Source organism: Penicillium waksmanii, assembly GCF_028829765.1.
Source record: "Penicillium waksmanii strain IBT 27052 chromosome Unknown utg000001l:1.0-4852451.0:1.0-4856178.0, whole genome shotgun sequence".
Taxonomy (NCBI): Eukaryota; Fungi; Ascomycota; class Eurotiomycetes; order Eurotiales; family Aspergillaceae; genus Penicillium; species Penicillium waksmanii.
The window spans coordinates 2,196,484-2,211,993 of record NW_026643248.1 but is presented as its reverse complement, the minus strand read 5'-3'; the positions used below and the strand labels follow the sequence as shown (position 1 = coordinate 2,211,993).

Genomic DNA, 15,510 nt, shown 5'->3' with positions numbered 1-15,510 from the left:
CGAAGGCAAAAGAGTTCAAAAGCAAAGAAATAAAGTACAACCGTTAAAAGAGTTTCCTGCCCATTCGCATGACCGTGCCTCCAGTTCCCAAAACAAGTCTTTCCTATCCGGCAACTTTATACCAACTAGTACAACAGCACAAACGCTATGCACGAAACGCACTTGGCGTATTGCCATTGTGCAATAGACTATCAACGGCGAGGCGGCGTTCGTGATGCGCTTCTACCTCGCGAATAATCCCGGCGTCTGGGGGGACTACCGGAGACAGAGGACGAATTACGTCTCCGGCGCGGCGGAGAAGAAGGTGAGTGGGCATCCTTTGCGGCAGGTCTCTGGCGGGGAGGTGTCACAGAGCGAGACAGAGATCTCGAATAGCTGCGAGTCCGTCTGCGGCCAGAAGCCTGTCCACGACGGGGTGGTGTGGCCGATCGAGACCGGCTGCGACTGGGGGTACGTGAATCGTAGGAACGGCCTCGGGACCGTTTAGCCGGAGTGCGTGATCGGGATTGGGATCGGGAGCCATCGGCTGGTGATCGACTGGATGTAGCATGTCTGGCACGGCGAGGAGGAGTTCCTGAGCGCGAGCGCGAGCGAGATGGAGTGTAGCTGCGGCCTCGCGAAGAAGGGGTGACGGAGCGGGTGTAAGACCGGCCGCGATCTCTAGAAGGAGAGCGAGAGTAGGAATAAGAGCGGGAGCGGGATCGAGATCGGGAGCCAGAAGAGCGGCTGTCGGACGAATATGACCGGGAAGAAGGGGAGCGGGAGGCACGAGCTGCTGGCAGGGCTGGCACAGTGGGTCGGGGGAGATTCTTGAGATGCTCGCGCATGTCCTCTGTCAAGACACCCATGCCAATGCTGGTGAAATAGTTGATAGAGAATCTGGTTTGGCGAGGGTTCTCTGTCGGGAAGAGGCCTTCGAAGTTGGGACGGAGGATTTCGTCTCTGAAACGGGCCTGCAAGCCGGGCAAGCCGAGATGTTCTCCTAAGTCCTGGAACAGAATCTTGATGAAGATACGACTGCTCGAGGTAGTTTCCTCCTCGTTCATGTGAATTACGGACAGAACGTGCCAGCCGATGGCATCGTTGCTGATCATATGTCCGAAGAAACGCGCGATATTGCGCAGACGGTTTGTTTCGTAGCGGTGGATAGTGTCATAGTAATTGGCAAATGCAGCCTCAAAGAGATCGGACCAGAGGCGATTGATCTTGGCGAATCGTTCACCGATAAGCCCATAGAACTTGGAGTACGTTCTTTCCTGGGAGCAACACTCGATGATCATCGACGGTAATTCAGGCTCCAGGCCTGCAGGAAGGTTGATCTTCATCAATTTGTGGCAGCATTCTTCGAAATCGATACTCGACATGATAGTCAGGTAGATCGTTCGTCGCAAGTTGACCAGGTTTGTGTTGGTCTGGTCCTTGATGTCCATTTTCTGTTCCTCCGCGTCCGATTCATCATCCGAGCTCTCGTCTTCGTCATCATCGTCATCATCTCCATCCTCATCGCTATCCTCACCCAGAATCTCGCCCTTCAATTTCTTGTAGGCCTCCTCGTGTTCTTCCCACTCGGGGTCGAATTTGAAGATATTGAGGGTGTCTTGGGTCTCGAGATCGTCATCCAAACCCAGGCGGTGGGTGATCTGATCCTCTTCTTCTACCAGATCAAGTTCCTCCTTAACGGACGGGTTGTCCTTGTATCGATCCTTGCGCACTTGAAAAAGCACCTCAATCATATATTGGATACGCTTGTCGATGTCGGCCTCGTGGAGGATATTGCGGAACTGGTCGAATACCGCGAGGGCGATCGGAGGGTTCATTTCCTCCAGGTGCTGACCAACTTCGCGAGTAAGTCCTACAGCGATCTCGACGCTGTCATCCGTTGGCTTGTGCAGAAGGAGTAGGAGGATTTGAGCTGCAAGCATTTCGTGGGCGACTTGGTTGTTGCACAGGTGCGCAATGAATGTCGTGGAGGAAATGCAGACGGCCTTATCGTTTCTTTTAAATGCTTTGCGGAACTGTGTGATCAATCTAGACAACAGCAGGTCTCCCACCTGGGGTAGTTTGGTGTTGACGATGGACGCCATGGCTGCATAGATAGGCGTAAAGGGCAAACTGGCCGCCTGCGCCTTCATGATGGAACGACAGAACAAGCCGCGTCCACGAACCAAGTTTTCACCAAAAAGTTCGGGGACGATATATTTGATATTCGAGACATTGACTTTGTTGATCAGACCGTTGATCGACTTTTTCAGCGCCTCCCAGGCCATGCGCTGGTACTCCTTGCTGGTCTTGTCGGTGATCTGGGCCTGCAGTGCACGAAGTCGTGCTGGGGGGGATATATGTGCCACCGGATCGCATATTTAACAGCTTCTCGTACTCTGCCTTGGCCGATGCTTGCTTTTCCTCCTCGGTCATGGGCTTGCGAGCAGCCTCCTTCTTTTCATGTTCGCGCACTCGCTCGGCAAGCTGTCGCTCTCTTTCAATTGCGCGATCATCATCCATCCCAGGCACATCGGCATTTTCCCTGCTGTGGGAGTCACCCGGTGGCGACCGACGGCGATTGGGCGAGGGCGACCGAGAAGGAGGTGAGCGCTTTCGAGAGGCTGCGGTTGGGGAGTCGGCGCCCGGGGGAGGGGTCGGCACACGGACCGCAGACTGTAGGACCACTGGATCCGACATTATGAATACTGGAGGAAGTCCAATGATTCAAATAGCGGGTGGAGGGGGGGAAGTGGAGGGAGGAAGCTCCTGGTCGACAAGTGGTTGCGGATCGAGAGCAGTTGGAGCGGATTAGAACCTTTTCGCGCATGTCACGTGATAGCTCCTGACAGCGCGACAGATCGCCGGCGCCGGCCACGCTGGTCTCCGTTGCAGCTCTCCCTTCTTTTTTTTCTCTCGTGGGCTTGTTCCTTTTGTCATTCCTTTCCTTTTTTATAAGCGATCACTTCTTCCACAGAATGGTATTGTCTCTTCCTCTTCCAGATTGTTGCGCGCCCTGTCATGACCTTCCACTAATCGAGAGATCTAGCTGGCGTCAACTCGTGGGTTCCGCCATGCTTTTGGCCGCCACCGCAATCTTTCTCTACTATACCGCATGGACACTGTTGATGGTATGATACTGGAAATGAATCTGGTTGGATCTAACTGAATCATTGCTAATCGTTGTCAACAGCCATTTGTCGACCCGGGCCACCCTCTCCATGACATCTTCCCCTCCGCGCGTCTGGGCCATCCGTATCCCTGTTATCCTGACCCTCCTGGGATCGGCCGTGGTTGGTACCTTCATAGGCATCGTCATGATCAACAGCAACAAGAAGAAGGCGGCCAAGGCCAAGGCTGCGGCTAAGAAGAAGACCTAAGTGACGCGGTGGCATCTTAAAAGGGGGGGAGGGGGAGCAGATCTGGGGATGTATCCTAATGGATGGAACTATGCGATTCCGGCCCCACGGGCCTTTGTATCATCATCTCGTCCACGCCTGTTTTTGATAAATTTCTTCCAAGCCAAGGATGTGTAACTCTTATTCTTACTGTTTGGCCTGATGGTCTGCTGGATTCAAAGTTCACTCGGGATAGATGGCGACTATCACCTATCACTATCAACTAATAGAAAAGTAACATCACAAAAACAAAAGAAAACAAGATATCTCCCCCCCCCCCGTCTCTCTCTCTCTGCCCAGGGACCTTGCGAACAGGCCCCCGAGTATGAGGTAGGCAGTTCGCGCTTGGGCGATCCCCAAGTTCCCAGGTTCCCGGATTCGCAAATAAAACGAATGATGAAGGGGGTTCGACCCGTGACCCTCGATGAAAGGCGGCTATGATCGGATTTCCTTGAATGGATCACTTGTTCCACGGATGACCGGGTGGCCATTTCTTAGCTAAGCCTTTGTCTCTGCAAAGGCAGAGGCAAAGGCAAAGGCCCAAAGGCTGGAGTGGGGAAGTGACATGCCCAGCTGCGCCGGAGAATGACGGGGTCAGCCTTTCCCCAAAGGCGCTGTCTGACTCAGGTACCGCGGGTCCTTTCCCCCTCTCAGTGTTTCCCCCCCCCCTCCTCCTCTTATCTTCTTCCTCCTTTTTCCCCAAGGGTTCCCCCTTTGATCGTGAATACTTGAAAACTGGAAACTTGAACTTGAACCTGAGCTCAACACTTGATCTGATACTTCATCTTCACTCGTTGGACTTCCTCCCCTGTCCACCCGGTGTTTTGCGCCTATCGCTCTTATCAACAGCTTCCCCGCGTATCGACGAGCGACTCCGCTCGACGATACGTCCATCAACAACAACACCCAACAGCACAACAACTTCCCTGGCTGAATCGCCCACCTCAAGACTATATAGGTGAGTATCCGTTGAAGACCTGGGATAAACCTCTTGGCCCTCAGGGGTTAAGATCTCCCTGCATGACAGATCGGTCTCTGATGTAACTGATCATCATCAGATCTACCGCCCCCGCCTTAGTACCGACTGGCTAGCTTCAGCCCCGCCTTCGTTTGCATCTGAAGCAGTCGGTTCAACCTCCCTCTCCTCTCCGTTCTCAGACCCCCGGAAAGGTCTTGAGAGCGGTCGTCCTCTGCCTCCTTATCCTTAGTTGCCTCCCAGAGGCATCCCCCCAGGTGAATGCCCCCGGCAGCGTCTGACGATCCGAATCGCCAGTACAGCCAGTCTTGGGAAGACGAACCCACTTTCAATACGGATCAGAGTCGCCCAGTTCAGGAGCATGAGCCAACTGGAAAGAGCAAAAAGAAGAATAAAAAAAAGGCCAAGGCGGCGGCTAGGGCTGTGACGGAAACCCCACCGGACCACCTGTATGAAACCTCCAGGTCTAGACCTAGACCCAGACCCATCTCCAACCATCCAAAGATCGCTAACACATTTCTCCAGGCTTCAAGCTTCTCCGGTAGCCCCCGTCGAGCCCTCGTCATGCCCTGACCCCACGCTAAACAATGATGTTAACCCCGTCGTCGCTTCGCCCGTGCTGGATGCCCTCGACACAATCGATGGGACCGCCGAGACCGACGTCGTTACTCGTACAGACACCTGGGCCCAGTCTGTACCATATGGAAAGAGCCCGCCCACCGATCTCATGGATGGTGATATGCCCCATGAGTCGCCCATCAACTTTCCCGCCATCCAAGCGAGAGGTGGCTTCAGTCAACCTTCCTCGGCATCGCCACCCACCCGTATTCGACCCTTCAGTTATGGAAGTGGTTACCGAAGCAGTATGCAATCCCGGCAGCCGTCTGTAGACCGCAGGAAGAGTCAGTCTTATGGCAGTCCGCTGAGCAATCTCGCACCTCCTCCCCATCTTCCCCAAGCGCACTTTTACGGTGCTCCCGATATCGACCTTGGCGCCCAGCTCCGGGCTTCAAGCGATGCAGCCTATTCATTTTGCGGTTTTGATACTCTACCCAGCTTCTCGGCGAAATCACCTCGGGCGGGGATCACTGTCTTGGTGGTAGGCTCTGATGGTGCCGTGGAGATCCTCGCTGTTGAAGACCGCCGGACCCGCCTAGTCGGGCAGATCACTGGTCTCGGTGGCAGGGTTCTCGAAGCAAAGATCTTGTCTGGACAGTCATTCAATGACTCACATACAGCATCTCAACCGCACATTGCAGTCACGATCCACGGCCCGATTCCCTCAAGTGAAGAGGAGGCGCCCGCTTCCTCTGCAGGCTCTGATGTTCGTGAAGCTTCCCCATCGATGGCGCGAGGCCGTTCGGGTGATAGAAGATCTGAGCCTTCACTGTATCAAACCAGAGTTCAGGTATATTCCTTGCGGTCTGGAACACACATTGCCACGTTGTTCGCGAGCAAAGCCATGCCGGCGTTGGAGAATATTCCCGGCCAGCCTTCTTTTGCTCCGTTGCCTATTGGCAGCCTGAAACTTTTCACAAGTGGAAATCATCTGGTAGTTGCTTCTGGTATTAGCGGAGAGGTTTATGTCTTCCGTTACACCTCACCAGATATCTATCAGTGTTTGGGGAAGACCTGGACTAATATTCAGACCGGAGAAATCCGACGATATTCCACCTCGTCGAGCTCTACTGATCCTGATGGTTCTCACAGCGACGCTCCCCGCACTTTTCCTACTGAGCGGCCTATATTGGCCTTGCAAGGAAGATGGTTAACTATCGTGCCCCCTTCAACCTCTTACCGAGGATCGATCCAGGGCATTGTACCCCCGGGTTTGATGCATGACAAAGCCCAAGGATTGGAAACTCGCAGTCCTCCTAGTGTGCCATCTGTCAACTGTGCAACTGACGTGGGGGAAGGAGAGAGCTTCCTTAATAAGATGGCTCGAGGTGTTACCCAGGAACTGGTGAAAGGTGCCCGCTGGATGGGTGACCAGGGACTCCAGGCCTGGAATAACTACTGGAATAGTCCACAGGCCCCCGGCACGCCACCTCCCTCTCGACCAAATCGGCTTCCCGAGAACATGGCCCAAGGTTATGGGGCATTCCCTCCGACTCATGCTCAAGACACCCAGGCAACGTCCTCGCCCGAGCCAGATACGGTTTCCATCATTGACCTCAAGCGCTTTGATGATGGCGTGGATACAAAATCCGCATCACTTTATCCTGTGGCTACCTTCCAGGTTCCCAATGGCTGTAGTTTTCTCTCGCTATCCCCGAATGGCCTAATGCTCTTCACGGGTAGCAAGAAAGGGGATGTGCAATATGTTTGGGATCTTATGCAGCTCAAACATTGTCGAGCGATGGCTTTCATCGCTGATGATCACAATTCCCACAGCCCAAATGTGCGACAGGTGGCAAGATACGCAAGATTAACCACGTCTAGCATTATGGATGTGATATGGACACCACCCGTTGGGGATCGGTTGGCAGTTATTACAAGAAAGGGCACAGTCCATGTCTTTGACCTACCTCAGAGTGCATTTCAATGGCCGCCGTTCCGACGAGCTCGCTCTGCAGGGAAACGATCGCCGTCCGTTGAACCTGCAAGCGATGATGTCTCTTTCCAACCGAACACCGGCAATCCGTTGTCTGCGGCAATGAAGCTTGTTGGAGGCCGGACTCAGCCGTTCTTCTCGGCTGTCAGGGACCGTGTTCCTGCATCTGGTGCGGGGTTCTCGGGTATGAGTGGATTTGCATTGCCAACTGCAGCTAGCATCAAAGGTGGGAAGGTTGTGGCCGCCGGGTTGAGCAAGTCCATGGGTGCAGCTGCCACGGGTACTGTCCACACTCTCCGACATGTCGGTGAAAACCGGCTGCATTTGACTGGTCTTGCTCGGGACCCGGCATCATACCGAGTCATGTGGGTTTTAAATAAGGGTTCCGTTCTCCTGGGAGTGGTCGACGACGGGAATTTCAAGCTATACCGACTCAAGAAAGGTCCCACAAACCAGAAGAACCGTCAGTTTCACTCTGTTATAGGTGGCAAAGAAAGTCAGTTCAAGCTACCTGCCAATTTGCAGAACGCCTGTGGTCCAGCACCTCTTGTGGCGTATGATCCAGGGGTGGTTGTCCATGCCTCTCTTCTCTTGCCATCGGTCAGCTCGCAACCAACCAGTGCGGCCAAACCGTTCTGCCAGCCTCTTTCCCAGGCTGAGATCGAGACCAACACCCCATACCAACCTTTCCATACAGATCAGCGTGTCAGTCTTCATGTCTTTTCTACGGAGACTGGAGCGTCTGTTCCCAGCGGTCAGTGGGTTTTTGGGAATGACATGCCTACCACGAAAGTGCACGTCAGATCCTACAGCAACAGCGGTGATAGCAATGGGGATGATGAAGATGAGAACGCCGCCGTTCATGGACATTCTCTGGGGGCTGGTGGGGATATGGAGAACCTCATTACCCTTGGAAACAGCACGGGCAACGTGGAAGAAGTTGTCATCACGACCCGACGCAAGAAGAAACACTCTACTCCTCTGAAGGCGGATGATGGGTTCTTTGAGGACGACTGCGAAGTCCTAGACTTCGCAAGGGATCGGGTTTGATTTTCTTTTTGTTTTGTTTTCTTTTTTCTTTTGTTTTTTCTTGCATTGCCTCCGTCTCGGATGCTGATGATTTAGATTTCCATTTCCTGCTCGCGCGGCGTTGAAGACTTGCAGCCGGAGTTTTGGGCTTTTTCTGCTTCTTTGACCATATCTAAGAAATTGCATCAGATGTATCCTCTTCGCGGGATCGTTCTGCCTGTTCTCTTTTCGGTTCTTTTATCTTTGCTTTCCAGCACTTTTTTTGACACCACACTGCTCAACAGAAATTACAATACCCCCAACCCTGTACTGATTTTGTTCTACAACTTTGATAGATGGAAGGTTTTTTGCATGCTCAGTTTTCACCCTCTCTTTATGTCCGTTTCATAATGTTTTGAATCTTCTCTCTCTTTCTTGGGTTTCGAAGTGACTCCGAAGGGCTCTCACTCCTCTCTCTGGGATGACGATCCGCCTATCACTCGTTTTGGGCTTAATCGCAATACAACGAATCAAGCCTTATCCGGCTCAACAATATTCAACATAGATCATTTTTTTTCCTGGAGAAGGAGAATATAGTAGAGTAGATATCTCAATCCTATACTTACGACGAAACAAGCTCCATCTCTTCCTCCCACCACTCCCGAAAAACCTTCAATCTCTCCGTCCGCACCCTAGCCATCTCCCTCCCCGTCCCCGTCTTCATCATTCCCTCCAAAAGCTCCAACTTATCCCCAAAATGCTCAATAGAATTATTCATATCCCACTTCCCATCAACAAGAAATTTCTTTCCCTGCGCACCGAGAAAAGTAAACGTTCGCCCAATTCCAACAGCCCCAATCGCATCCAGACGATCTGCATCCTGAACAATAGCCAGTTCAATAAATCCCTCCTCATCAATCAGTCGTCGAATCACGGCTGGATCCTTGATCTCGGTTGAATACGATACATGCGATACTATCGTCTGAACCCTTGAGGCTAGATCTTCTGGGGCGCCATTCTTGATGAGCGCGTGGTGGACCATTGTCGTTGGGTCGAGGGTTGAGGCTGGGGTTGAGGCTTGGCTGTCTGATTCTGATCCTAGTACCGACGCGAGACTGTGCAGGTACTTCTTATCTCCGATGTCGTGGAGTAAAGCTGCGAGTTTGACGACGGCTCCGGAGTAGGGTGTTGTTGGGTGCAGGGCGCGCTCGGAGGCGAGGATTTTGTTGGCTAGGGCTACGACTCTGTGCACGTGGGCTGGGTTGTGGGAGGGGTCGTGGCCGGACATGCAGGTGTTGACGAATGTTGACATTGCGTCGTAGAGGGTTGTGAATTGCGGGCTTGTTTCGTCCATTGTCACGTTGTTTTCCCTGCTGTAGGCAGATGGCTGTGAGGATGTTAGTTGGATTTTTCAGATGAAACATGATGTAAATGCTTGACGTGGTACTAGTAGGGGTTATCCTTGGAATTCAAGCTTCTATGTTGTAACTGACCTTCAATATGTCTGTGAAATTCAAGTTGTGTATTTGCGGAAACATATATCACGCAGAACTTGAACTTTCCCCGCAGTAAACAAGAAATTCGTTGGCGGTGAAGGTGAAGGTGAATCCCGAGGTGCCTCAGCCTCGCTGCAACCTTCCCCTTTTCCAAGGTTTGGAACCTTGGAAGGTTCAACTTGAAGTTCAAGCTCTCTTTGCCGTGCGTGCATACAGCCTACGGACCAAGTGCCTCGCCAGTGCAGATTCAAATCCGACTATCCTGCCCAACGTTCCCATGCGGGGAACTTACAAGGGTGGGGCCTGATCTGCGGAATGCGACAGCTGGATTACTAGAGGATGCCCAATTGATCGACGCGTACTTACCGTACCAGCACACTAGCTATGCTACAGATGTACTGTACCCATTGGAATAAAGACCGAGGAATGCGGGTTCTAAAAAAAGAGTCTAAATAATGTACGAGGTCATGCGGACCGACCCTTGTAAAAAGGGAAAAGATTTGCCCTGGGGGAAAAAATTATTCATCATTCACTTCAAGTTGCAGTAGGGCTCTAAACCAGGTAATCGAATACTATCACACAGGTGGAAAGAAACTAAAAATTAGGGACCGGATCAGATGGGTGATGGTTCCATCGTCGGTTCTCCTGGATATTAAGAGAGAGAAAAAAAGGTTCTGAGACACCCATTTGCACGAGGACAGGACATGCTACGCTTAGAGAGCGAAGGCAGCGAGGACAAGGCCGAAGAGGCCGGCGCTGGAGGCGCCTAGCTTGACATTGGCGTTGGCGGCGTTGCTAGTGTGGGCAGAGCCAGTCTCGGTGGTGCCACTGGCGGAGCCGCTAGCGGTGCCGGAAGCATTGGCTGGAGGGAGGAAGTTAGTTAGGGCGATCGACGATCATCAGAGGTGTGGTGGGGAAGTGGGAGCACATACAACCAGTCTCGGTGCTGGAGGAGCTAGAGCCAGTCTCGGTGGCCGAGCTGCCAGAGGCAGTGGTTCCAGAGCCGGAGGAGTCAGTGGCAGAGGTGCCGTCAATGGGGAAGTAGTGGGAGCTGAAGCAGGCCTGCTGGCAGTCGGTGTACTTCTTGGTATCGGCAGCAGTGCCGGTACCCTGAGGGCAGGCGGCGACACAGCTGTTGGTGTCGTTGACCTGGGTCTTGTCGGGGCAGGGAACCTTGTAGCACTTGGCGGTACAGCAGATGTCCTTAGCGGCACCTAAAGGTCAAAGGAGTTAGCAGGGGGAGAAAAGAATAGGGAATTTGTTGTGTTTCTAGCATACAGCTCTTCGCGCACTGGGCCTCCGGAGTCAAGGTTGTGGTAGTCTCAGCTGCGGTGGTGGTTGTCTCAGCGGCAGCGAGGGCCAGCAGAGCAGAGAGGGCGAGGATGTTCAGCTTCATGGTGAAAGGCGGGAAGGTTAATTGAATTGAACTGGAATGAATTGAATGAGAAACGAAGGTAGCGACAGCAGATAGTGGTCAACGAAAGACTTTGGGGAATGAGAGGGTGAGAGGCAGAAGGAGAAGAAGGAAAGCTGAAGGGAATAAATAGTCGCCTGTTTGGGTTTTTTTCGTTCTTCCCCCCCTCGGACCACAAGTCTGGTGAACAAACTCCTCTCTTCTCCTCACTTTTGCCCCAAACAAGGGCCACCGAGCTCAAACGAGCAACTAGAAGATTAAAAAAAGACCAGGGTGATTGGGGCGAGGACTCTCATTCGTTGGGTCTCAGATTTGACCCATCCGGGATTTTCTACCTGTTTCTCGCCAGGGTCCAAGGGTGCATCCGCGCTAAGGAATGGCCTTTCCAGTTGGTCCAATGGGGACCCCAATTGATGAAGGGATCGCCTGAGGGATACCATGTTGGGAAGAAAAGGTTCTCATCTGGTGCATATCCCTTACCCTATCTCTTTGCGCTAACGGGGCCCCTCGGTGGATCTGTCAAATCTGGGGATGCTCGGCTGTGCCCGCGATCGACTGTTCGGATCCTGGATGGCACTTGGTGCACTTTGTCCACTTTGTACGAAGTGCAGAGAATACATACATCGCCAGATAGCAATGGCGGTGACATTCATGCTTCCAATATGAGTTTCCCATGGCTCTCTCTCTGTTCCTGTCCATGGTGCCCCTAGCTAGCGTGGCTAGGGCAGGGACCTGCAATGGCCACTGGTAATCTGTGTGAGGGATCCAGTGGACCCTCAGCCGAATCTGCAAGTGATACCCCTTCGGAGACATGTTATTGATTTTGATGCTAGTCAAATTTGCAGTCTGCAACAGCGTGGGGGATCCCTCATGAAAATTATGGATGGGCCCAAACCAGCACTGAATTCACCCGAATCGCTGAAGAGCTGAAGAGCTGAAGAGCTGAACAACTGAGCGCTGAGTGTGAGTGCATTGACTCTATTTTATTTATTTCTAATTTTTAATTTCCTTTTTATTTCGTACTTTGTAGTCTGTTCGAAATTGCATTGTGACTGGCCTATTACCCCTGCAGGAACAAAACAAACATGCCAAACACTTCGGCGATAGTCACATGATATCGCGACGCGCCGCGGCGCGCCAGGTCACCCCAGGACACCCCGAAGCTTTGGATGCCTTAAGCTGGGGCTCACTTTGGAGATAACCAGGCGACATGTCCGACTCCGAGTCGGACTACTTCGATGATGATGACTTTGTTGTCCCAAGTACCCCCGCCGAACACCTCCCTTCACCCCGACCCACGAAACGCCGTCGCGTTCACTCGCCAGTACGCGGGGCAGGTCTCATCGACGATGCGGCGTCCGAGACTGATTCGGCCTTGTCGATGGATGGCAGTCTGATGGAAGATCGCCGCGACCCGTCCTCCGACTATGAAGATCTCCAACAGCGACCCAAAAACCGGAGCTTTGTTCCGAAACAAAGCAATTTCCAAGAGAACATGTTTGTCACGCAACTCACGCAACCCGACTCCAGCCCTGAACGCATTCGAGGTCCTAGATGGAAAAAGCCGGACCCGAAATCGCCCACTCCGGAACCGATCCGAACTCCCGAATTGAACAATTCAAAGCGACACTCGAACAATGATTACAATGAGGAGGAAGAACTGAGGGCGGCGCTGGCTGCTTCCCTGGATGCATTCGAAGAGGAGAAGCCGTTCAGAACAGCATGGGAGCCTCAAAAACCAACAAATACAGGCCATCAGCGAGTAATGTCCAACCAGGCTCATGAAGCTCCGTCGCTGGATGTCTCTTTCGAGCTAATCGACATTCCTGACGATGCGTTCGACTCGTCCCCAAATCTTTCGCCGGTAACCCGACCTGCGCAAACAAGTTCCTTCCAGTCGAGCTTCTCTCGCCCTACAGACCATCCAAAATACACTCGCCAAAGTACTCTTTACGGAATGACAGCACAGAATCCGGACCTCCTACCACCCCAAGAACACCACCCGCCGCCGCCTGATAAGGTCGAGCGTCCAACACAGCACAAGCTCAATCAAGATGCCCTCGACACATGGTGGTATCCGACAAATTTGGGAAAAACGCGCGACTATCAGTACAACATTGCCCAGAAAGGTCTCTTCCATAACCTGCTGGTTGCGTTGCCGACAGGTCTGGGAAAGACCTTTATCGCGGCAACCGTCATGCTCAACTGGTTTCGATGGACGAAAGATGCGCAGATTGTCTTCGTTGCCCCGACCAAACCCCTGGTTTCACAACAGGTCTCGGCGTGTCTAGACATTGCCGGCATACCTCGATCGCAAACAACGATGCTTACGGGAGGCGCAGCACCCGGAATTCGCGCAGAAGAATGGCAATCTAAGCGCGTATTCTTTATGACACCACAAACGCTGATAAACGACTTGAAGACTGGCATTGCTGATCCCAAGCGCATTGTATTGCTCGTTGTCGATGAGGCTCACCGTGCGACTGGTGGCTATGCCTACGTTGAAGTGGTCAAATTCCTACGGCGCTACAATCAAAGTTTCCGCGTTCTCGCGCTGACTGCAACACCAGGATCGACCGTGGAATCGGTCCAGGCAGTTATTGATGGGCTGGACATCTCGAGGGTGGAGATCCGTACAGAGAATTCCATTGATATTCGGGATTATGTGCATGCCCGTAATATCGAGATCGAAACATTCGAGAATTCCGAGGAGATGCTCTTCTGCATGGATCTTATGTCCACAACACTACGCCCGTTGGTAGAGCAGTTGACGACCCTGAATGCATATTGGGGCAGGGATCCCATGGCACTCACAGCATATGGTCTCACCATGGCCCGGCAAAAATGGATGCAATCAGACGCTGGCCGAAACGCAAATTTTGGGTTGAAAGGCAAGGTCAATGCGATCTTCACGTTACTTGCCAGTCTTGCCCATGCTATCGACCTATTGAAATTCCACGGCATTGTGCCCTTTTATCGCCATCTGCACCACTTCAAGTCCGGTACTGATGGCCAGAAAGGTGGAAAATATCAGAAGCAAGTGGTGCAAGATGAGAGCTTCAAAAAGCTCATGGGTCATCTTGAACCTTGGAGCAAAAACCCCGAATTCATCGGCCATCCGAAACTCGAGTACCTCAAGTCTGTCATTCTCAATCATTTCATGGACGCAGGCGAGGGGCGGGACACCGGTGAAAATACCGACCATCCGGCCACTCGAGTGATGATTTTCGTTCACTTCCGTGACAGTGCCGAAGAGGTAACCAGAGTGCTCAAGCGTTATGCGCCGATGATTCGGCCCCATATCTTCGTCGGCCAAAGTAGTGCCAAAGGCTCCGAGGGTATGGACCAGAAGACGCAGCTCAGGATCATTGAAGAGTTCAAGGCAGGAAAATATAATACGATTGTCGCTACCTCAATCGGAGAGGAAGGTCTAGATATTGGAGAAGTAGACCTCATTGTCTGTTATGACTCCTCGGCCTCTCCAATCCGCATGCTACAACGTATGGGTCGAACTGGTCGTAAGAGAGCAGGAAACATCACCCTCTTGCTCATGAAAGGCAAGGAAGAAGATTCCTATACCAAAGCCAAGGACAACTATGAGAAGATGCAACAGATGATTGCAAGTGGCTCTCAATTCACATTCCATGATGATAGATCTGCTCGTATTCTCCCTGCTGGAATACGCCCAACACCTGATAAGAGGATCATCGAAATCCCACCAGAAAACTCTCAACAGGAACTACCCGAGCCAAAACGCCGAGGCCGAGCGCCAAAGAGACCCCCAAAGAAGTTCCACATGCCTGATGATGTCGAGACAGGGTTTACTCGAGCTTCCACGTTGGAGGAGGGGTTTAGCAAAGCAAAAACGAAAACGAAAGCGAAAGCCAAGGCGCCAGCGCCAAAACCACGAGCTCGCACACCCACCCCTGAACCTGTCGATATCCCGCTTCTGGAGGATGTTCTACTGAATGCGACTGAGGAAAGTGAACTCGAGCAGCATTATCAAAACATTGGTGACACGTCGCCGGAGTTCATTAGATATCCGCGTCACGATGCGTTTCCACGTTTGCAACTTGTTGCAAGACCCACCAGAACCGTGCGGCATGGCTCTCTTACACAACGCATGATTACTACCTTGCAGAAGATGAACAGGGCCGGTCCTGATTGTGAAGCAAGATTCAAGCAAGTCTTGGCTCGCGAGTCTGCTACACCTCCTCGGCCATCTTCGAAGGTCTCGAAGGCGTCAACGGAGAAACGTCGATCGAGTAAGAAAGCAACCAAGACGCCTCGACAGTCCAATTCTGGCAAGAAATCCGCAAAGACTCCAGCTCTAAGTCCTCAAAATGCGGAAATTGCCGCTCTTTTGTTGTCTCCAAATACGTCTGATATAGAACCATACCCCAAGAGGAAGGCTATTCAACGATCTTCTTTGCAGGATCGAATGGACGTGCCGCAACCTCTCCAGCAGGTCGTGAACCTCCCAGAGAGTGACCTCAGTGATGATGGGTCCGATTTTGATCTTCCAGATGCCAGCATTTTTTTCAGGAATGACTCAGATCCAGATCCAGAGCCAAACCCAAAGCCAAATGCTCGTAATAGCAGACCAGTTATTCAGGACAGTGATGATTGGTGAGAGCTACCCTCAACCATGAATCCTGCGGGGGAGTCTCTAGAATGTCACGAGT

The 15,510-nt window shown here is 52.3% G+C and overlaps 6 protein-coding genes across 6 annotated transcripts; 3 read left to right on the top strand and 3 right to left on the bottom strand.

The window, feature by feature from the left end:
* Positions 1–191: 191 nt before the first annotated feature.
* N7481_000797 (uncharacterized protein) lies at positions 192–2,679 on the bottom strand (the record flags this gene model as incomplete). Its single annotated transcript, XM_057260016.1, has 2 exons — positions 192–2,283; positions 2,378–2,679. The coding sequence occupies 2 exons, from the start codon at positions 2,677–2,679 to the stop codon at positions 192–194; spliced, it is 2,394 nt and encodes a 797-aa protein (XP_057127848.1).
* Positions 2,680–3,053: 374 nt separating this feature from the next.
* On the top strand, positions 3,054–3,359 carry N7481_000796 (dolichol phosphate-mannose biosynthesis regulatory; the record flags this gene model as incomplete). The annotated part of the gene is made up of 2 exons (XM_057260015.1): positions 3,054–3,103; positions 3,173–3,359. 2 exons carry the CDS (start codon positions 3,054–3,056, stop codon positions 3,357–3,359), a joined length of 237 nt encoding a protein of 78 aa, XP_057127847.1.
* Positions 3,360–4,614: 1,255 nt separating this feature from the next.
* On the top strand, positions 4,615–7,957 carry N7481_000795 (uncharacterized protein; the record flags this gene model as incomplete). Its single annotated transcript, XM_057260014.1, has 2 exons — positions 4,615–4,817; positions 4,879–7,957. The coding sequence occupies 2 exons, from the start codon at positions 4,615–4,617 to the stop codon at positions 7,955–7,957; spliced, it is 3,282 nt and encodes a 1,093-aa protein (XP_057127846.1).
* Positions 7,958–8,537: 580 nt separating this feature from the next.
* N7481_000794 (HD domain-containing protein) lies at positions 8,538–9,269 on the bottom strand (the record flags this gene model as incomplete). Its single annotated transcript, XM_057260013.1, has 1 exon — positions 8,538–9,269. The coding sequence occupies one exon, from the start codon at positions 9,267–9,269 to the stop codon at positions 8,538–8,540; it is 732 nt and encodes a 243-aa protein (XP_057127845.1).
* An 855-nt stretch (positions 9,270–10,124) lies between these two features.
* N7481_000793 (uncharacterized protein) lies at positions 10,125–10,807 on the bottom strand (the record flags this gene model as incomplete). The annotated part of the gene is made up of 3 exons (XM_057260012.1): positions 10,125–10,273; positions 10,344–10,625; positions 10,690–10,807. 3 exons carry the CDS (start codon positions 10,805–10,807, stop codon positions 10,125–10,127), a joined length of 549 nt encoding a protein of 182 aa, XP_057127844.1.
* Positions 10,808–12,035: 1,228 nt separating this feature from the next.
* Positions 12,036–15,458, top strand: mph1 (3'-5' DNA helicase; the record flags this gene model as incomplete). Its single annotated transcript, XM_057260011.1, has 1 exon — positions 12,036–15,458. One exon carries the CDS (start codon positions 12,036–12,038, stop codon positions 15,456–15,458), a length of 3,423 nt encoding a protein of 1,140 aa, XP_057127843.1.
* Between the last annotated feature and the right edge of the window lie 52 nt (positions 15,459–15,510).